This window comes from Cucurbita pepo, chromosome 11, assembly GCF_057944985.1.
Source record: "Cucurbita pepo subsp. pepo isolate OVF chromosome 11, ASM5794498v1, whole genome shotgun sequence".
Lineage (NCBI taxonomy): Eukaryota > Viridiplantae > Streptophyta > Magnoliopsida > Cucurbitales > Cucurbitaceae > Cucurbita > Cucurbita pepo.
The window spans coordinates 2,609,146-2,632,022 of record NC_141808.1 but is presented as its reverse complement, the minus strand read 5'-3'; the positions used below and the strand labels follow the sequence as shown (position 1 = coordinate 2,632,022).

At 35.9% G+C, this 22,877-nt stretch overlaps 1 protein-coding gene across 2 annotated transcripts; it reads right to left on the bottom strand.

The window, feature by feature from the left end:
• Window positions 1-476: 476 nt before the first annotated feature.
• Window positions 477-22,723, bottom strand: LOC111805433 (protein SABRE). Of its 2 annotated transcripts, XM_023690533.2 has the most exons (23): window positions 22,346-22,723; window positions 21,036-21,147; window positions 19,816-20,079; window positions 19,368-19,633; window positions 18,918-19,137; window positions 17,022-17,192; window positions 16,840-16,917; window positions 16,146-16,394; window positions 13,571-15,679; window positions 10,907-12,743; window positions 10,534-10,634; window positions 8,915-9,268; window positions 8,505-8,623; window positions 7,557-7,806; window positions 7,053-7,277; window positions 6,233-6,372; window positions 3,910-3,982; window positions 2,883-2,984; window positions 2,608-2,775; window positions 2,043-2,366; window positions 1,781-1,948; window positions 1,099-1,477; window positions 477-905 (listed from the first exon to the last, which is right to left on the bottom strand). In XM_023690533.2, exons 1-23 carry the CDS (start codon window positions 22,414-22,416, stop codon window positions 754-756), a joined length of 7,932 nt encoding a protein of 2,643 aa, XP_023546301.2. In that variant the 5' UTR covers window positions 22,417-22,723; the 3' UTR covers window positions 477-753. The 2 variants fall into 2 exon arrangements, with proteins under 2 accessions (XP_023546301.2, XP_023546302.2); XM_023690534.2 differs by lacking the exons at window positions 19,816-20,079; window positions 21,036-21,147; window positions 22,346-22,723 and having other exon boundaries at window positions 18,918-19,132; window positions 19,368-19,508.
• Between the last annotated feature and the right edge of the window lie 154 nt (window positions 22,724-22,877).

Genomic DNA, 22,877 nt, shown 5'->3' with positions numbered 1-22,877 from the left:
TGTATCAAATGAACTTGTTTTTTCATGTTCGACAATTAGGGACGAGGTCTTGATTTTTACATTTCACGATGTATAACTATGCTACTCTATTGCATATCAGTGCAACTTGTAGACAACATTGCGAAGGATATCAACTTTTTAATCTCCTAATTGAAGATATATGATTGAACTAATTGAGCTATGCTGGATTGTTGATGGTGGAATAAATAGTTTTTCCCCTCTATGGATTGAATTTCAAAGGTCTTCTCCTAAAGATGGATGATGATAACATAGGGGTCGTCGTTAAGCATGTAGCACATGAACGAACATTTTATAAACCCTCAACGAAAGTAGGTCGTCGAAAATTTGTAGACATTTATTTTAGATCGAGCACAAAAGATGTGTACTGAAAGAAGTTTTAATGCATTTAAGGCATCTGTAAAAAATATCACGTCAGTAAACCAGAAATTCAAGATAACTAGAGAGTGGAAATGAAATTGGGTTGGGAACTTGGGATATATCATTGTTATTATATGCCATAACCAATATATGTACGGACAAAATTGGATTTCCAGTTGCTCACAAATTTATGAGCTCGTGTACTCAAACCTATAAACAAAAGAGAAATTTGGGGTGGGGCTTCATTCTTCAAGGGCCGTTTTGGATGCCTTGCTCTTATTATCTTGGTATTTTGGAATTTTACGTGCGTTTTTAGTCAAAGTAGTGGATATGCGGCAGTCTCATACGCATTCTCTGTTAAGTCTTATCAGGCCATCAAGGTTCCAAATGATCCTCTTTCATTTGCTCCAGATGTTCTTGTTCAAGAAAATCTTCAAATGGTGACGACCCACTAGAACTGTCACTTTCATATGGAGTGGCTTCCCTTGGGGACGAGGGAAGGGACTCCCTTTGTTGAGAAGTCGAACCTGTTACATTATATTTTCAGTTTCAGTTTCAGAGTAAATACTATGTGAAATGATTTGTTATCTAATTATTCAGAAGTGTCATATCGAGAGACAAGTTCTATAATCCTCCGTGCTGTGGCTCGACCTGTTACTCGAGTGAGTATATATACTTATTGACACTTGATAGAGAGAAATAGCTCAGAAGTCGAGATACCTTTCTGTCTACCACGGAACTTTTTAGTATGCCGCCGAATAAGCCTTTTTGCTTTTGTTATAGTGAGTGGCCGAGCAAAAGGTGAGAATTCAGCATCAGTGTCACTCCAGTCACCTTGGAAATCATTGTCAGCTTCGCCCCTCATTGTGCGCAAGACGAATGCTTTCGCCTTTCGACGCTGATTATTGAAGAGACCTCTGATGGAAGTAACAAATCCCTCACCTGCCCCATCACTTGGCCGCTTAAGCCAGGTTATTGGATGTTGATCAGATTTCCCTGCCAGACCCCCTTCATTGTCACTTAAATTAAAGTCGCTGTCAGGAACAACCGTATTGCTGTTTTCCTTTTGACTGTGTGCTTTGTCTTTGAACTTCTTACCCTGCATGAGTGGTGTCTAAGATTGTAAATAATGGCCTAGTAATCCACAAACTCGAATTCAACCCAGTTAAATGCAAAAACATACTACAATCAACTTTACTTTCTCACTAAAAGCTTAGTTGTTTGAGTGTTCATCATATAACCAAGCAATGCATTGGTGACTTGCAAGCAGATGAATTCGAAGGTGAAGGAAACGAAAGAGAACTATAATGTTTGGAGGGAACTCGAGACGTGGTTGTTACTGGAATATAAAAAAAGTGCGATACTAGTGTTATAATGCGGAAGACTAGATCTAAAAGTTCACCTGCATTCCTGTAACAGACTTCAGAACTCCCCAGATGATATGCTTTTTAACTCGAGAAAATAGCCTACGCCAAGTCCCAGTGAACTCAACACGATGAAATGTATCCATCAGCAACTTTAGATCATTGACGACAAATCTTGATCCTTCGTAAGTAACCAACAACTCAACCTGTTTCAAAGTTTCGTTGAGTGATTTAAAAAGGAATCTACAAAATATTGTTTCAACAATTAATTCAAAAACAAACTTTACAGACTGAGCTAACCTGGCTTATCTTGATATTGTGGAACTCCATCATCTTTCGAGGTCTAGATCTTTTCTCATCCTGGGCCTTTATCCCTTTTTTCTCTTCATGGGATGAGCGACCAGCTTTGATCGCTTTGGGATCTTTCAATTTATTACTACCTGATTCATCTGGTTGCTCAACAGAGCCCAGTGATCCATTTGTGGTAATGCTCTGCAAGACAAGTTCAGTAGCAATGGATTCGGCCACAGTCTCTTCCCATGACCTATCGAAAGAAGATGTTCTTCTTAACTCGGGGCCTGAACTGCTGCCAGCATTAGATTTAAGGTTTTGTGTCTTCGATGCCTGCATGGAAGTATCAGAGACTTCAAGAAGGAAGGAGCACGATCCAAAGAAGGAATACAACTCAAGTTTTATCAATCCCAGCGATCTCAACAGGGGAAACCAAAGATCACAACTCCAGCAGTTCCCTTTTTTATAAATGAAAAGAAATAATCCAATCTTTCCTCCCCTCCCCCCCCATTATTAACAATTATCAGAAAAGAAAACTGGCTCAATGAGCCACAAGTAAGCTTAAAAAACTCACCTGAGCAGAATCTGCATTGACAGATCCTTGACCACCGAGGGAGAAACCTAATTTGGAAAACATCTCTGACTCTTTTGTTGGCTGAGTATTAGATGCAGATACTTCATTTACTGAAGAACCTTTCCTCACACGCCTTGAACCTGCAGCCGTAGAAATCTTCCAAGCTTCCTGTAGCAAAACGTGAGCCACTCGTAAATTCTACTTGGGGGGAAGCTAAAGTAGAAAGTTGCCTTCCCTGAGGAGTCAGCGCCTAAGAAACATGGCTTTCAGCTCACCTGCCGTCTCTGTGAATCTTGTTCTTCTTCTGGAAAAAGGTACTCCCACATCATCCGATACATTGTCTCAGTCAAGTGAATTTTGAGGGGGTAAATATCAACCTATATAAGAGTAAAGAACAACACATTAAGCAAACAATCATGTACTAAGAATTAGATTAGAAAATTATAGTGATCAAGATAATTTCGATTCTTGAAATTGGTAAACAGAAATACTACAATAATATTTTTAACTGTAAAAGTCTTATCCATGCAACCACTTAAACCAGATAAACTCAAGTACCCATTCGATGTAAAAGTGTGTAACCGATGGATTCTTTCTCTCTCCCAAGGACACAACATAATCCCTCTTAAGTTGCATTATTTAACTTATGTCATGTACTTTATGTATACTTTTCTTGGGAAAAGAAAGTAATCATCCGCTGTCTCGGGATTTTTCAGTGTGACAATTCCCTTGCAGGACTTCCTCATTTTCAAGGTGCACTTTTATCTTTCTTAATTAAGGTCAACAAGCCCTTTTTGAGGGAGAATTGAAGATAAAGATAAAACTAGGCTGTAAAATATGCAACGAACTGTTCACTGTAAGAGGAGAAAAAAAGTAAATAGATAAAAGAGAATGAATTGCTGCAGCCTATCCACACCCTCTATGCAACCATCGTTCATTATATGTTCTTCTACAAAGCTAATGGAACATAACCTCGAACTCCTGTCTGATAACTTGTTTTCAAAGCCGAATTTGCAAAAGGAAAAAAAAGAAAAAAAAAAAAAAAAACTCTTTCTTCTTTTTTGTTCATCCATGTTAAGGTATTGGACACAAGTTCAAAGAGTCCTTTTAGTTTGAAAAACAAAACATTTAAATTGATGATGCCATTAAATCAAATATTTCTTAAGCAGTTAATAGTTAAAAAATTTTTGGTTCTCGAACAACTGTTTCCTATAGAAGAAATGCACACTAAAACAATTTAATACTAAATAACACAAATGCCTATACTAAAAAAATTGGAGAAAATGAGGCCACTTCAATTACCTGGAACATTTCAAGGAGCGAATTTCCATCCCTTGGAGCTCCCTGTTTTGCATCCACTCGAAGCATGACTAATCTGCAGCCATTAAAGAAGATTCTGTAACTTTCTGAAAAATCATATGAAGCAAGTAATACCCAAATTTCACAAGAAAAAACAGGAAGCCCATTTTCTAAGGGGGCATTATGCCACTTTCGAATATCTGACAATACCACTCTTGCATTTAGACTTTCTTCAAGCAAGTACATCAGCCTTATGCACAACCAGAGAGAATCAATACCCATAATGGCGTGAATCTGTTGAAGGCCTTAAAATAAAAAATGTAATGCATCTGATCAAGCAATGATTAAAAAAGATCACCCAAGATAATTTTAAAAATTGAGTTTTGATAAGGAGAGAACCTGTAATACATCTGGCCAAGCAATGATTAAAAGAAAAAATCTCAGAAAGAACGTATATGAAGAAAATAAAAAAGGCAAGATATTTAAAATATTTGATACATAGATAATTTCTTTTTGTGTTTGTGTGGGTTTTTTCTATAAACAGTTATCATGGCTGCCCTGTGTCCAAACATTAGCCGTTTAACTGCTAAGACAACCATCTTAATTTGGTCACTAAAGGCCATATGATAACATTCTTTTTTTTTTTTTTTTTTTTTTTTTAAGTTTGTTTTCAGTTTTTGAGAAATAGAAGCGTTTGATAACCATTCATGCTTCTTGTTTCTCATTTTTCAAAAATTATTTCTAAAATCGTAAAGAAATTTTGAAACAACAAAATCAAGTTTTTTTTTTTTTTTTTTTTTCTCAACAAGAAACAAAACTGATGAAATGACTAATGAGAAAATGAGTGAATAATAAGAAAATGAAAAGAACAGAAAAATAAAAGCATGCCAAATGAGACATAAATCTTGGATAGAATATCCAACAAAGAGGTTGGCGAGAGCATGCAAAGAAGAGGCCTTCAAACAAGCCTAAACGAACTGATCTAATCAAATATGAATCTTGTTGAAAATCCTTTGATTTCTTTCAAAAACAAACTGTCAGTGTAGTAACTTCTAACTATATCGATAAGAATGATGAAGAAGACAACTTGCTCTATAGGAATCTGAGGAAGCACAAATAGTTGGTTGGATTCTTTGAGAAATTCAAAAGGCTAGCCTTAATTGATCCAAAAAAAATGAAGAGCCATTAAAAAGGTCAGCCTTAATTGATCCAATAAGTGGTTGGATTCTTGTTTCTATTTTGAGTTTTTTTCAAAACAAAAATGGAAGTATTATTTTATCATTTTTTTCTTCTAAAATGCACAATAAATATCTAAAAAAATATATAATAATAACTTTTTCAAAAACAAGTAATAGTTAACAAACATGGTTTCATTAGAGAACAAAGAAACAAGAAACATGAAACGAGAAACAAAAAACAAGAAATATAAACATTAATAGATATGCCCTATACTACTCATGGATGCCAAAGTAGGCAACAAATTCTTAGTGCGTGTTTATGAGGGCTTATAAATCTAAAAATGCTTTCTCAATAATTGGTCTGTGTTTGGTTGAAAATTTAAGGAGTGGTTTGACCAATGAAGGACGGATATGAAAATTTATCTTTTTTTTTTGGATAACTTCTAAAAATAAATAAAAAAACAGTTTGATCTTTTTTTTTTTTTTTTTTTTTGGATAACTTGGTATTGAGGGCCCCAACCCCTTTAACTTTGAGGCACCTGCACCTGTCCCAAAGCTATCCATCAAGGTTTTTTCTTATTGAGAACTCCCTTTGAAGATTCGAACACACAACCTCTGCATAGGTGTTACTCAAAAGACTGCATGATTTAGCCAACAGGACCAACCCTTGAGTGATGCAGCAGGATTTGTGGTTAATCTTGAATGACCAAGTTGATGTAATCTTAGAGTGACTAGGGAGAGTTTTCTCCAAGAATCAAATCAAGTATCTTTACTATAATGAAAAGATGAATTCTCTATTTTATAGATGATTAAAAGCAAACTAGGAACTAAAATCCAAATAGGAGATTGAGAAGGAGAAATAAAATCTACAAAGAAACTAAAAAGGACTAACCACGGAATTATCCAAGATTAACTACTAATCCAACTACATAATTGCGGGCACACTTAACCATTTCACAAATTTTGTGAGGTTGAAAATGATGATCTTGAATCACCCAAAAGCATGGATTATATGAGAACTTCAGAAGGTAATTAGCATGTGATCCAACAAAAACCAAATACACGGGATAGGGATGTAACCCTAGACAGACTTAAGACTTTCACCAAGATGCAGGAGAAACAGAAAAAAGAGATGAAAAAGAACGTACTTTCCCCATTCTGGTGGAGGATTCCATGCCGACAGAAGCATGTCAGACTTGGCATTGGGCAAGCAATTTCGCAGAACAAAATATTTTGTGGTAAACTGAGCAATGCCAACATCTTTGTAATCACGGTCAAAATCATAGAACTGTAGTAACAGATGTTAACCATGTATTAACTACAGTAATTAACTATCACCATAATTGAAGAATTAAAACAAAAGTAATGAATAGTGTCCAAAAAATAGCTATAATGATTAAGCATTATTTTAATAAATCCTGTTCTCGAGCGAATTCACTGCAATCTAAAAATACATCTTATTAACTTTTACGGCTCAGATTTCATCAATCCTTTTACCCTGGTTAGTTTGTAAAAATTTTAACAGTCAAACAACCGTGATATTTCTTGTCTAAAAGGATAGAATGAAACACCTAAACCTAGAGACAATTACTAAACTAGCCCAGTTATAACTTTATTTATTATTATTACTATTATTATTATTATTATAGAAACGTGAAAAATGTTTTATTAAAGAGGGGCGTACGAAAAGGAGATGAGATATCCCACCACACCAACTAGCCCAGTTGTAACTAACAAGAATTCTTGATAATAGGATTTTAAGATAGAAGCTTGCTGAAAGAACGTCTTTATAAAAAAGCATTTTTAAATTCTCCCTTCGTCCTACTGGTTTCTATTTTTAAATACTTATTTGATTTTATTATTATGATATGTGTATATATATATATATATATATATATATATATATATATATATATATATATATATATATATAGGAACTTAGAAATGAAGGGCATTTTAGACTCTCACCATGTCATTTAATTCAGCTTCTGCAAAAGATTTACCATCAACAAGCATGCTCCAAACTACTTTATCAATTTTCAAAGAAATCCGCATAGCATACGAAGGACTTTTGTTCTTCTCCTTCTCCATCAATCGTATCTGAGCAGCTTTCTGAAGAGCCATCCTCAACGATGCAGATGCCATCTTCCTAGACTTCTGAGCATTCACAAGCTCTCTCTTTAATGCTTGCACCTGGAAGGATGCACTTTGATTATATATCTATCGAGCTAAACGGTAAGACATAAGAAAAGTATGGTCATGCACTATCAACTTAAATGTATGCGGGGAATATCATATAAGCAAGAAGTCACCGACTAGGCTGCCACTACCACCTAAAAAATGTCCAAGGACGTAGATTGTAACTACATGAAAATCGTGTTTTAGAGAGACAACATATGCTAAAATACCAAAATCACAATCCACGTTTAGTCATAAAATGAAATAACAAGAACAGTCCAAAATTTTGCTCACCAACAAGGTCTTTCCACCAGAAATCATCCACATCTCACCATCTTTTTCTGGATTTAGGTCACTACCACCGTCACAAGAGAGAGAGAGTTTTCTAATATCATTAACAAGCAACCTCCTTTCCCGTTCTTTCCTTTCAAGGTTGATTTTTGCAAGTTCTACCTCCTCAACACCATCAGGGACGACCTCATCTGCTTCCTCTTCAACATCTTCACCATCTTCCGAAGGAAATGAAAGACTACTATTTCGAGGCCTGAAATTACATGCATCAATTACTAACTCCTACTTATACATGTACAAGCAAACTAATCAAATAAAAAATATATTTATATATCATGTACTGTTGGTATTTTAAGATCTTCGCAGTTCATGTAACTCACGTATAATAACGGGGAAAAAAACGAATAAGATAGTCCAAAATTCTACCATGCCCAGTTTACCAATAATTTTAATAATAAAATACAGACTTCAAAGAAAAAAAAAACGGTATCAACTCATAATGCTAGATGGTATATAATAGTGATATCTGACAATATCATAAATAGAATGCAACAAAAGTAATGGCCTTATTGCTGTAAGCTGCATTGTACCTTGCCAAATCCTCGACTCAACTTTTGAATTAATAAAAATGTATTACATAGAAAAAAGTGAAATAAATATTGGAAAGATTTATACAAAAATTCAAATGGTTGCACCAGGTAATGCCAAAAAAAAAAAAAAAAAAAAAAAAAAAAAAAAAAAAAAAGAAAAGAAAAGAAAAGAAAAGAAAAAACTTCGAATGATTGCATCAGGTAACACGAAAAAGTAGCAACATTATACATAAGTTCAAATGGTTGCATCAGGTAATGAAAAAAAATCTACGTAATTCCAGCCAAAAACAGCAGCATGTAATTATAACATTATGATTCCCGAAAAATACAGATAGCAATAGACAGAAATTCATCCACATACTTGGGAAGACGTGCAAAGAGAAGGTTTGTTAACACGTCAAGCATAACTTGAAACTGACGAGAAGTCATTGTTGCTGTTATATTTTCAGAAGTGAAAGTGAGCTCTTTTAACGGCTTCACCTACAACAAGATCATTCAAAAACACATTAAGGTTTGTTTAAAGTTTTACAGTATATTTCTATCTTATATTGTAACTTTCCAAATACCAATGAAAAGTTCGGTTTCCCTTGTAACGAAATAGTATCGACAAAAATTAAATGCACGTCTAACAAACTTATGCAGCATAATTCCATGATAAAGATGTAGCCACGGTAAAGAATGCTCTTCTACATGTAGAAACTGTATGTTCCTCATCATGCGTGGAGATCCTATTAAAAAGATAACTAAGGTAATGCAAGAGAAACAACAAACCTTTAACTCTGGAGTGCCACCCTTGTGCCTTGTGTATCGGAAGTACATGTCACAGGGCATAAACACTCTTTCAAGCAAAGCTCCAGTTCGCTTTACTTTAGGAGAACTTAGAATTTTTGGGAGCCACTGCAATCCAGCCCCTGGATCAACATCAGTTGGTGCAACATGAGCCTGAACATGCTCTAACATCACCGACAACTCCATCCGTTTCCATGTCATTTGAGGTTCAGACTCTGTAATCTGCACATTCCCAGTACCAAGAGCCTGCTCTATCATGTCATGACCCACTTGGAGGACTGAATGGAATGATCGCGCTAAAACACGTCCACTAGCAGCAGCAAGCAAAAACCTACCCTGTTTCAGCAATAGAAACAATATGGATCATCACTAAAACATCTTTGCATTTGACGGAAGCAACAAAATATATCGTTATTTTTTTAAATATAGGAAAGTATATTTCATTGATATGATTAAATAAAGAAAAGGGGAGAAGACATCCCCATTTAAACACAATCCAAATAAAACCTGAAATTCAATCCAGAGGAAATGAGAGAGAATTGTAAGATGTTAAACATGGATTAAAAAGAAAAATTCTGCTTCCAATCTGCTCGAGTTTTTGGGTGAAATGGTGATTTAAGGGTAGGGGATCCTATGTTCAAACCCATGTCATGTTATTTCCTCTCCAATAATATTGATTTCCACTTGTTAAGCCTTTAACAAATTTCTAAGCTCACAAGTGAAGGGAAGTAAAAAATTGGTAAAAGATTAAATTTACTATTATCCATCAACTTAAGCTTTTGGGTGAAGGGGTGATTTAACACAAGAAAAACTTCTTATTTCACACGTTCAAACTATTTAGCCAAAGGAATAAAGGGATTAAAAATTCTATTATAATTTTTTTATAAGCAACAGAAAACCTTTCATTCCAAAAGATCAAAAAAGAACAGCATAACGGGCCAAGGGACAATAAATCCCTTCCCCTACAACAAATATTCCATTCTGTTTCAGATAATATACGATAATATGATTGACCGCTAACTAAAAACAAGTGTGAGTAAAGCAGTTTGTGGAACGTTCTCATGTTGTACATAAACTAGTTTTCCAGAACTTTTCATTCTGGTAATGGAGTGATGACGATAAAAGAGCACAGAGAAATATAAAAAGAAGGGAAGTTCAATACATGCATTGGATTCTAATTGTACAGCACTTTGAAGCTCGAATGCATTTTCCAAGGGTTAAATTACAACCTTCATCCTTTTTCCATATAACATACAATGGACAGTAAGATCTTAAATGGCCTTTTCACTCTCACGTCTTTCACCCATAAAAAAAAAAGTCTTATTATAGATATATATCTTCCTGGTGAATAATAGCCATATAGTTGTACTTGAGCATTACATGCAAAAGAAAAATAATCAAACAACTTTTATCAAGAATTGTCTACAGAAAAAGCATTAATCAACGGAAGGAACGAGAACATTATTATTTAGCAGGATATTGGTTGCATGATTCAACAATTACTCACAATAAAATATATAGAAAAGGCAAGATGTAGAGACCGTTGTGAATTTAATGCTCATAAAAAAGTTAAGGACTCTAAAGGTACTTGTTTATCTTACATTAGCTTCTTCCGAGTGTAAATTGAATTGTGGCCCCACTACATTCACCTGGAAGAGTCGAGTCCCTTCATCCTCTTCGTCATCTAACTTCCCATTCTTTCCTGAAAAAAAAAAAAAAAAAAAAAAAAAAAAAAAAAAAAAAAAGAAAGAAAACTGATGCCTCTTAGCCCACAAGAAATTTGTCAACTAATAACTCAAATCAACTTTTTCCAATATGACCCCACATATCCAAGACACATGCTTCAATCACTGCAAGGTTCATCATCAAGGTAGAACTATAATGCCATCAACTTTTTTATAAGAACTATAATGCTACTATTCTGCTATAAACAAAAGCCACTGTTTCTGCTATAAATGAATGCTCAAGATGTACCAGGTGCAGGAGATAATCTCTCCCTTTTATCTGCAGTTGATAAGTTCTCTCTTTTAACGCAAGGCATGGTAGCTGGTTGTAATTCCAAAGTCTCTGACTGTGATGTGGAAGAGGCAACTGTACCATCATTGTTAGGGGGCTTAGAGATCCCACCATTTTCACACACTAGAGTTTTATCATGCGGCTCGTTCTCCTCAAGTAGTTTCCTCTGAGCATATTGTCTTGAAGGGGAAGGCTTCGGAGGTTGAAATGCCTTGGATAGACCACCAACAAAAGACCAAACAGCATCTCTGTTCTCAATTGTCCATAACAGTTTGAGTCCATAAACAAAAATACGTTGGCAATTATCAGCTACTACCACACTGTATCCATCATCATCACTTGGATCAGTTCGTGTATGCTCATCACTCTCACTCCCATTTTCAAAGTCAGACCTTACATATGTCATCTCAAGGTTTCTTCTTCCAGCCTCTTGCCAAGCTAATAACCTAGCAGGGTCGGCCTTTGGCGTCTGCCGCCTAATTGTGAAATAATCAGACGACAAAAGGAATCCATCATCACGATGTTTTTCAGTTGAACTACTCGTACTGTTGCCTTTCTCCACAGGGACTTTATCCATGGAAGCAGACTGCGTATGTTTTCTGGTCATTTGAACTGCTTTTGCAACACTGCTGCATTTTTCTTTATTTATAAAAGCCTTTGGCATATGAAGATCAAGTCCTTGGTAGACGAGATCAAGGGTATCCCGCTTGCATTCAAATGTATATTTTTGCTTTCCCCGACTGTAACCAATTTCATATTTCAGCTTCCCCATACTAAAAGTCAGTCCTTTTGCTGGATCGTCATCATCTAATGGCACATGTCTTATCTCAGGAGTAGTAGCATCAATTCTCAACATAAACTCAGTCATTACTTTGTCCATTGCCAAATTACCAGATCTTACAGCCCTAGGCACACCAAAACGGGTCCATCTAGAGAAGGTACGGAGTTTGTGAGGGGGTATGTAATTCAAATTCCAGAATTTAACAATCCAAGCAAGATCATGAGCTCCAAAATTCAGTCTTGTAGAACACTCAGTAGTTTTGTCAATATTATCAAACAATTGTTTCTCATCCAAAGGAAAAGGGGGTCTAAGAGAAAAATTCCACCGGAGTGAGAGCGATGTTGATCTAAATGGATCATAAATTTTTTCACGAGGTTTTCCTTCAATGGGAAGTGCATGTAGATAATGGTTCAATGGTGTTCCAGACTCACATTCCCAGTCCATATTTACTTCAAGGGTGAAAACTGGTGCTTCCAGTAATGCAGCAGAAATGCCTGGAGGAAGTTTTAGACCACGAGTATTAGCCATACTCACCAAACTGCTGGTTACAATCTTAAAATCCTTAGCAGAAACAAAGACGCGACCATCTGACTGCTGGATCTCCATTTGACCAGATAATATTTGGAGTTTATCAAGCTTTTCATAAGGATCGGTAGTTGCAAGAAAATTCCACCGTGTCTCAGAAAAGCAGAAAGTGATATTTCCATGAATGTAGTACCTCATATCATCCCACCATGGTAAGCTCTTCTCTTTTTTTGGAGGCTGAATAAGTGGACCGGGATTCCTAACACTAAGATTAGCCCTTCGTAAGGCCACAGTGAAAGCATAACTGATATCAGCAAAAGCTGGTTCATATCCCACTCCAAAAGATAGCTCTACTTTTTTAAAATGTATGGGCAAGTTTGAATATGTCTTCATAGCAGGAGTTGTACCACTAGCAGAGCGTAGCATCCGCACCTTTCTCCATTTCCCAACGTACACATCTTGGTGTATTTGAGGTTGAAAACTCGTAGCCTAGTTGAAAATCGAAATATAGTCACAATCACATGAAACAAATACATGAATTTTAGATGAAAGGAGCATATGACTGCTACATGTAGAATGTTACAAGGCCAGGTGACTGGAAAAGATAAGCTGTAGACAAATGTAGGGCAGAGATTCCTGGGGTTCAGTAATCATGATAAAATTAAAAGTCTGAATACCCTATTGACATGTTCCTTTTATTGTACATAGTTTTCCCATTTCTGGGATAGCCATAAAAAATAAATAATAAAAAGTGCTAGTATGTTAACCAACCATTCAAAGGGGGAGGACCCTCTAAAAAAAGAATAAGTTTTATGTTAAACTATTTTGCTTGCAAGTATTCAAGAAAGCCCTGGTTTTCATTTCCCTATATAGAATCCATCATAGGGAAAGGGTCCTTGTTCTGTTTTGGTTCCCAAACTTTCAAACATTGATAAAATACAGCATAGGGAAAGGGGCATCTCAAAATCACATCTCCAGCATACTGGTCTGCCCACTCTGGGCACAAGCAACAGCAGCTGGGACGAAGGTATATGTCAGAAAACCTAGCATAGGTATATTTGTCCCTGCTCCACAATAAACTTTCATTTTTTCCAAATACCATATTTTGAGGATGGAAGAACTATACACACATTAGTTAAAGGAATTACGCTTATCAAACTTCCAACTATGGCATATCTATGATGAACAAACATACCAGCCTGCTGCCCTCTCACCTTACCCCCACTCCCCGCCCCCCCCCCCAAAAAAAAAAAAAACGTGCATCTAGAAAGCAAATGAAGGAGTCACAACAGTGGTACGCAGGTCATACAAATTACCTGTTGTGCCAACACGAGACAACCTTCACATTTACCAGAAGTTGCAGAAAATAATGGAAATGTGTAATCTCTCAGCCGAACTGCAAGAGAGCCTGCACTCAAAAGTATATTTCTCCCATAAAGCCGCGAGAATGGTATGTTTTTTTGCAGACAGACAGGATCAAGCCTCTTTAGGACGTCTATCATTCCACTATCTCCACCATCAATTTTTGTCAAGGTAACATCTAAATCAGTAGCAGAAATGGACATAAGAGAAGTTCTAGCAGTGCTAGGTTTAAAACCAGACTGGAACCCTCCACTACAGGCACCTGAACCTTCTGATGGTGATAAATTCTGACAGGCTCGATAATAAGATTGAAATGACTGTCTATATATTTCTTCTCGCATTCTGAGAACATCTGATGGATTTTGGGGATCAACTTCAATGCCATTATAGTATGCCTTCCTGTCTTGAGTAGATTCAACTGTTTCAGCAGTTTTTGGAACGTGGTTTGCTTTAGAAATTAAATCGTCAAGAAATTTTAGCCTAACAGCCAATTCAGCAGCTTCATTTTTCATTAGCTGATAGTGTTCATCAAGCCATCCCTGCAATGGCTCCTCCTCAATATCAGCAGTTAACTTGCGTATGTAAAACTTCAAACTCCCAACTTTGGTTGAACTAGCTTTTTTAGCTTTTGCGCTTTCTTTCTTCATTGGAAAAAAAAGAGATGTTCTAGCAGCAGTAATAAGCTTCAAACCACGCAGCATATCCTCAACTGAATCATCAATGGCGCGTAACTGCAACCGGTATGGCATGCAAACATGTATGTCTAAACCTTGAATAACCCAGTCCCAAGTGGTAACGGGCACTTTTGTATCACATGTACTAGTAGACACACGAGGAAAACGTGAAATCTGCATTCTGCTACTTTTGAATACTCTAGAACCATTGAAACTAAGTAAAAGTCCTTCTAGAAGTACTCCTATACGTGCATTTTCAGAAAAAATCGATTGAACCTGAACAACTACATCAACTCCATCTCCAGCCTGAGCATAAACTCTCAACATTTCCACATCAACAGCAAATATTGATTCCTTTTTCTTGTGTTTATCAAGCTGCCCTGAATCAGATATGGTTTCTGTCCTTTGTTCAGATTCTCTTTCATTTGAAGCATCTTCAGTATGTATGTAATTATCTCCCTGAACCTTTTTGTTATGCACAAGTAATTTCAGGTGTAGTCCGAGTTCAACAAGAGATAGATGAACATCAGGCTCCCACCTAACTGAAATATCAGTAGCACTAAAAAGGGAGCATACAGAAATCTCTTTGAGACCCCCAGAACGCCGTACAAACTTAGCATTTTGCATGTCAAAAAATGTCAGTTTTGTATCTTTCCCATGTTCCTCCAAATGCTCCTGGTATATTGACCTAGCTCTCTCAACTTCAACCTGTGTGGACTGTTTCTCCTTGTTCAAACAAAAACTGAGATGAAAAATATCGAGAGCTATGGAATAATTCAGCTTTTTGCATTCATCAGACACTGTAGACATCACATTTGCACAACGAGGTGTGCCATCAGCATTGATACTTACAACAACTTGACCACCTTGTGATCCATAGTAGACACGTTTAGGATCTGCAACAATTGTGTTCTCTAAACCCATATCCCCACAAAAGGTTATGGAACATCTTTCAAGATTGAGTTTCAGAAGTTTGGTCCCTTTCCCTGACGATTTAGTTGAACGGTCCCCTCGGTTTTGTGCAGTTTTCTTTCGAGAACCAGAGAATTGTTTTAAAAGTGATTGCAAAATCATAGCAGTTGAAACAAGTGATTCAATACGCTGGAACGTAAAATAGACACCCATACCAGTCACATCAACAAACAAAACCAGTTTGCTTCTAAGACCCTCTTCTTCAGATGGTTCAATGTCCTTTTTTCCCCAGTCCAAGCTTATCTTAGCTATGTGTATCAAAGAACCTGAATTTGACTCCACAGCGAAAAGGCTTTCGTTCAAGCATTCTTGGTATTCATTGGCCAGGTGCAAATTTAGTTCACCAAGCTCCATGTGTACTGCAGTTCCCATATTTGATATATTATTTGCAAACACATGTGAAGATTGTGAACAGCCCTGCGACAACATGAACAAATGAACATGGCACATGCTCTAAGTAATTAACTAATGATATATTAAATAATATAATATGAACACGGCCACATTAACCAAGCTAGAATACTTGTACCACGTAGCATTGCATTGATCGTATTCATCAATTTAATGACCCTCAATGAAAGATGATATGGAAAGAGATGCGGTCTTGTTTGCATTATTTTTCATTTTCCAGTACCAGTGGGACAATTTGACTTTTGGGCGTATATCTGATTATTTTAATTTTTAAAAAATAGAGATAGAATATTGCAGACAACAATGAAACTGCAATTGCTTCCAAATCAAAATGAACCTATAAAGAACGGTCATTCCTGCAGAATAATTACCTCAACCTTCCAACTATAAAAAAAATATTTAAGAGCACACAATAGATTCTCTGGTAATTCCAAGATAAAAGGAAGAGAATAGATACAAGCACATTACTTACATGATACAACGGTGAACCATCTATACTATAGAGCACAATAGTCATCTCAGGGGCTGAGACCGTACATGTCCACATGATGGCTTTGGACTCCGAGGATTGCAGCTTTTCAGAAGGCATTTCCTTCCTCAGAACCATCTTCTTATTTCTGGAGGAATAGAAGCGCAACCATGGCTTCAGTCTACTCATTATTATGTTGCACTGAGTACCTCCCAACTTTAAGTCCACTTCGGCCCTAATAGGTGATGCTGACTGAAACATAAAAGAATCATGTGAAAGAAGGATAAAGTTCAATCAAAATGACTCTTGATGATGGGTGTCACCAATTTAAAATTTAGCTGCTTAGCTACTATACATTATGAGCAGCATAACAGTGATGGGTTATCATGGGCTGAATTTCTGTATCAAATAACTTATCATGTTTCAATCATGGCCACTATGGAAGTCAAAACTTTGATCAACCATTGACCGTCTTTTACAAGAAAGGAAGGCTATATTAGATGATCTTAAATTTCAACTGATGCAGCCATGACAGATAGGAAAATGTTGTATAATTTAACAGAAAATGATTCAACTACAATTTGACAAGACAAAGACCAAACATTTGTTAAAGCTGAATGAGCATCAAGGAAGAAACATGATTATGAACGAGGTGAAGAAAATAAACAACCTTAAAATTGTAATTGAGGATACTCACTTGTATTGGAACATAAACAAAGGTAACTACATCGACTTTCAGTATCTCCAGAAATGAAGTGCCAGCCTCTCTGAGTAGCTGAGATCGTACGAAAAATGGTCACAAAGATTGAGCAAGCTACATGACAAATATTTAAAACGAAGAGCTGCAAGTTTCTGAAACGACAAAAGTTTAAACAATACATGAATCTCACTGAACTCCATTTGAAGATCAAGACGTGCAGTCTCTCCTAAATCCTCTAAGCAGCGTGATTTGATTATCTTAAATTGAATGCCCATGATGTTGTTTTCAACAACAAGCTCATGCTCACGATGCACAAGCATAACATTCAATTTGGGAAGACTGAAGGAAACCTATCAAAGAAACACTCGTTTGTTAGTTTCACATTATAATTCACTACGCTGTGACAAATGCAACCAGAAAAATACTTACAGAAAGACAGTGAAACAGAGCTGACAAAAGCTCACTAATTAAATGATGTGAGCTGTGGGCTAAATGTAAATAAAATTTATAAAAAAAAAAATAATAAAAACTCAAATTCTGAATTGGTACAAATAAATAAATAAGACCTTGTTTGATAACTATTTGGCTATTGATTTTTTTTTTTTTTTTTCAAAATGAAACTTACAAACACTACTTTTACCCATGGTTTTCTTTGTTTTGTTATCTACGTCTTGGGAGTGTTTCATAATCCAAGCCAAGTTTTGAAAACTAAAAAAAATAAAAATAAAAATAGTAATTAAAAACTTATTTTTGCTTTTGAAATTTGGCTATGAATTCAAGTGTTTCTCTACGATAAATGAAAACTATTGTCAAGAATTATGAGAAGAAAACAAGTACAATTTTAAAAAACCAAATAGTTATCAAAATGACCGTAAAGAATCAAGCTTATTCATAAACACATGCAAATGTTCATCGACTGTTCGAATATTTACAGTTATCAATTGATTTTATTTTCTATCATTCAGATTCGAGAGAGAGAGAAAATATAAATATCTTGAAGTATGAGCTAAAAGAAGGAAACACGAGCATGCTATGGGTCTCCCTGTTGTGCTCCACCCATGCATCTATTCAGAATCAAATTATGATTGGCCGGAGGAAAGGATGGCAGTAGTCTGTTTCCAAATAAAGAAAACCAGGGCTGAAAACAAATGAAAAGATAAATTTTCTCATAAATCCGAACTCCTAATCACAACATGTAGCTTCCACATTAAAGTGGTCCGGGATTTTCTTCAATAGTTCTAGAACACTATATCAAAGCCTTCTACCATTTTGCCCAACTAGCTTGTGGTTGTCCAAGAAGATGCCTAAACTCATTCTGAAAATCTGATCCAATTATCTTTAAGGAGATCTAAAGAGAGAGAAATAGGATCTTTCTTTGAATGTTAAAGAGTGATGGCTCGTTCATTTTCAATTTAGCGTTGGAGGGTACTTCTGTACTCTACTTGGCCTCTTGGCTGGGTCAGGCTCCAAGTTATTCGTTTATTATGAATACAATTGTTTCTCACTAAAAGAACGTATATATCAAAAGATCCTCAAAGGATTCTTCCCATACATCTACTTCACAAATTTATCAGAAGTTTCTTGTCACCCTTTCTACCACATTCCTGCAGTTCTTTAAATCAGAAACAAGAGAATTTGTATTGGTCAAAAGAGGAGCTCATACAAAACAACGAATGAGCTATTCCCAAACAGCTAAAGGATTGCAAAAAAGAAGTTCGAATTGACATTAATATGCACAAAGCTGTAATACAAAAACTATGGTCATAGAGCACCCATAAAAGGATGCTAGCATTTTATCAAATTTTAAATAAATAAATAAATAATAAAAAGAAAACTCATGGCCTACATTCCTCAACAAAATTTCCTACCATAAAAATCAAAACATAAGTTTGTTGAAATATATATAGACATAAGCGAGGTAAAATCTAGTCAACTGCTCTATGGCTCTACCGTTATATTCTAAAAAGAAAGCAGAATAAATAGAAAAGTGCAGTCAGACTGAAAACCACTCAAGTACTAAAATGCTTACTGGTTTAAACAAGACAAGAATACATAAAAAAGAATCAGAATACAACCTTTTCTGGGAAAACAGAGGTATACTTTGAAATTGATGCAAGTGCTTGCTTCTTCTGTGGCTTCGCTGGAGGGAGAGAATCAGCAGTTGACTCCACAGTTTTATCAGAGGGAAAAGAAGAGTCAGTCCCCTTCTTGCTTTTTGAAAATAGCTCCTCATTCAAGTTCAAATTGACCTCCCCGCAGGTGACATCAACGTTCTTAACAATTATACCAGCTTCCCTACGTCAAAAAATAAAACAAAATAAAAATGAAATCGTTCTACCAGATATACTGCTTTAGAAATCACGATAATGAGAACATTACTGGAAAAGGAAAAAACTAAAAGATAGGAAAACGTCATAGAATTAACAGGCACATGCTTATGAAATAATTAAACTACAATTTGACAAGATAAAGGCCCATATTTTTAAAGTAGAATGAACAACAAGGAAAGAATCAAAAGAAAGTACCTGTCATGACCAAATTCACTATACAAAGAGAATTCTTCGCAACTAAAAGGAGCAGAAGATTTCTCCATAGTGGCAAAAGATGAATTGACAGCTGATATACATTCCCCACTGCTTAAGTTGGATGTCTGTTCACAACTAACTCGTGGTTCACCAATATGCAAAAATATAGGCAAGATTTGTAACTTGACAAATAAATTCGGTCTCGTTCCACCATTTTTTGATATATCAATGCTCAAATCCTTAACTTCAACGGTAGCTTTGGGAGTCTGCAATGTCCCAAGATCCAATTGCACAAACAAAAAAGAAAAAAGAACTATAAGAATAACAAATTAACCAAAAACTAATATTAATAGAAGACAAAATGGCACAATAATCAGTTCTACAACGTGGGTTTCAACTGAAAAATCGTAAATAACATTGCAAACACCAGTCTCAGAACTTTGCATACCTTTAGAATCAAATCTGTTACTGAGACTGACAAATATCTAGCAATATTGGCTACAACCATCCACTTTCCTCTGCCTGAAGTGCGGGTTTTCCGAGGCTTAGACGACTTTGGTCTTCCTTTACTTGAAGGCCTCATAGTAACTTCTAAGTCACATATCAATATCTGTAGCTTCGGATCCCTAGAAATAAACCCCACGCCAAGTTTTACTAGGGACTGGCGCAAACTCAATTTAATTTCACCAACTGATATCGTTTCAATAGCACCCTGAAGATGGATAACAAAACAAATCTCACAATCCCATCTGAGTGTTGACCTCCTAATACAACAGAATAACATCCATTCTTCTAGCAAAAGCACAACGTACATAAAACAGCAAAGGAGAAAGCACGTCAACAACAGGTAGTAACTGATAAACTAGTCAACTTTGATTAGGAAAGCTATCAGTCTGTATACAGAAATGTACTGAAATACGTGATCAAGAAGCTGGAGTCAAAGCCACATCTATTGTAGTGAAATATCATATCCCAAAATAAAATCACCAGCAAAAAGATATCCATCTGAATTTCAGAATTTCCAATTTAGCAAACATCCAATCCATTGTTCTTCGGAACCTTATATAATGCAAGATTTTGATATTAGGATACCCCATTAAAGTTGACAGTCTAGATGAAGACTTTTGTGTGCTTGTTATGAACTGGGAGGTCGAAATAGCCAAGGAAGTCTACGCTACATTAACAGGGATAAAAACAAAAGGGGACATATGAGGTGAACAGCTGGTTTTCTTCTTTCCTTTTTTCCTTTTTTGGATTGGGTGGTCAACAGCTTCATCAAATTGATGATACCTCCCCTAAACTATAAAAACCGATAGCAAAACATCATTTGTAGACCATTAGGAAAAATTAGCTTCCCAAAATCCCACTTTTAAATTTAACATCTGCACTAAATAATTCAAATATATTAAGACCAAATTAACCATATTTTTTAAAAAACCAAAATGAAAATGAAGCTTTGACAATTAACCCTTCCCCAAATTTCCTAACCCATGCACACATCGCAAAGCTACACAAAAGAATGGAAGGCTAATGACTGTTACTAATACTATTCTATTCTCAAAAGGGCATGAGGCTTTTCAAGAGCATTTTGTTTTCGATCTAGACTGTACAATATCACATAATTAAATATTAAATGAAATTTAACAACTTTCCAAATATAAACAAAACCTTCCGAAACTTGATCACAACATCTCTTAAACATTTCCACCCTCCAACACGAAATGCCACTGAAGCTCCAACAACCCTGCTCAAAATCCAAGCCACCAATCTAGAAGCAAACCTGAAAAATATTAAAAGAATTTTTATACTATGATGAATCAGAATCCCTTATAATCCCAATTAAGATAATCAATATTGGTACAGTCTAAAAGGAAGTTGATATGTCTATTGGAAATTGGAATGGAATTATAAGAACTTGGTGAGATAGCAACAATTAAATCTTAACCACAAATCAGTAACAGAATTTTCACTATAAATATAGATTTCAATAAACAAAAGACAACCATATTCCTCGCTCAAGAATTCATTAGCACGACTATTCTGAATGCCGTACTTAATTACTTTCGTTATCTACTTGTGTTTCTGAATCTAGCTAGCTTCCACTAACATATGTACCAAAAGAGTATTCTACAGATTGCTCGATGTAGTGAAATGGTGTCAACTATTCACCCTTTGATATACGTTCAAACTGGAGTCTTTTTTGTAAGATGTTTTCTACTTTTTTCTCCCTTTTATTGTTGCTTTCTTTGTCTACACTTCATATACTTGACACTTTGTCCTTCTTTTCAACTTTTTTTATCATGTTTTGTTTCTTATTCAAAAAGAAATAAGAGATCAGACCATTTCTTGAGGAGACCAAATGACTTCTCATATATGCTTTTATAAACATCACATGTTGGAGGAACAAACTTCGATTGATTTTTTCATCCGAGCATTTTTGAGGATCAAGCTCATTCAAGAGTTGGATTGGAACTGTTTTTAGTAGCATGGTTTAGACTAGAGCCTTCCTCATCGTGTAGTCTAAGTTGGATTGATGTAGTTTAGATTCTGATCTGGATGGTGTTATTTGATGACTTTGAAGTGGGCTTCCTTATTTTCAGTTTAGAAAGAATATTTTAATCTTTAACAAATTCATCTTGTATTGCAAAGTACAGGAGTTCTAAGTTCACCATATGTCAAGCTAAAAACGACATATCTTCTCTCATATTTTATGGTCGATTAAATGATTCAACCATAAGTCAAAGCCTCAATGACCTTCCCTACCCTTCCCAACCCAAGGGAAAAAGTTGTGAGAGTACAATAATCTACTTGAAAATTTAACGATCAGTTCTCTAACGTTCTCCACAAATAAACAAATAACTGAAGCAACCATTACCCCTCCAGTTCAGTGGCATTGAGCTTACGAAGATAACCAAATTGACTTACACAGTCAAATAGGTATATAATGAACCAGAAATGTAATTAATTCAGGGACTTACATGAAAAACAGCCATAGTGTAATCGAAACGAGCAAGAATCCAAAGAGGAACTTCACAGGTGAAGCTTCCATTGCTGATAGGTAGAGTCGCAGTATCGGAAAATGCGTGGGAGAGTATCAGATAATCGAATTCCGAGGAATTAAGCAGAGAGCAGTCAGTACACATAACTTCATATCAAAGTGTATGTATCAGGCACAATTAAACCCTAGAATTGAAGTCCAAATTCGTAGAACAGTCAATAGACGACTGATCGAACAAGACTGTCTTCAAAGCGTAGAGATCGGAAGATTTGCATCCATTGGAGGCGTAGATCCGATCCGTAAAGTGCTCGGCGATCAGAGAAATGGCCGGCTGGCGTTTTTCTCTCTCCTCTATTTTGTAATTTTCTTTTATGACGAAAAATACGTGGAGGGGGTGTGGGGGGTGGGATCAGATGTGGGTAAGAGTATGATATGTCCGTGTGCTCGGCGTTGTGTATGGAAAAGCGTGCAGGAGCTGTCGCTGTTAGAGAATTTAAAATGCCGAACGTGTC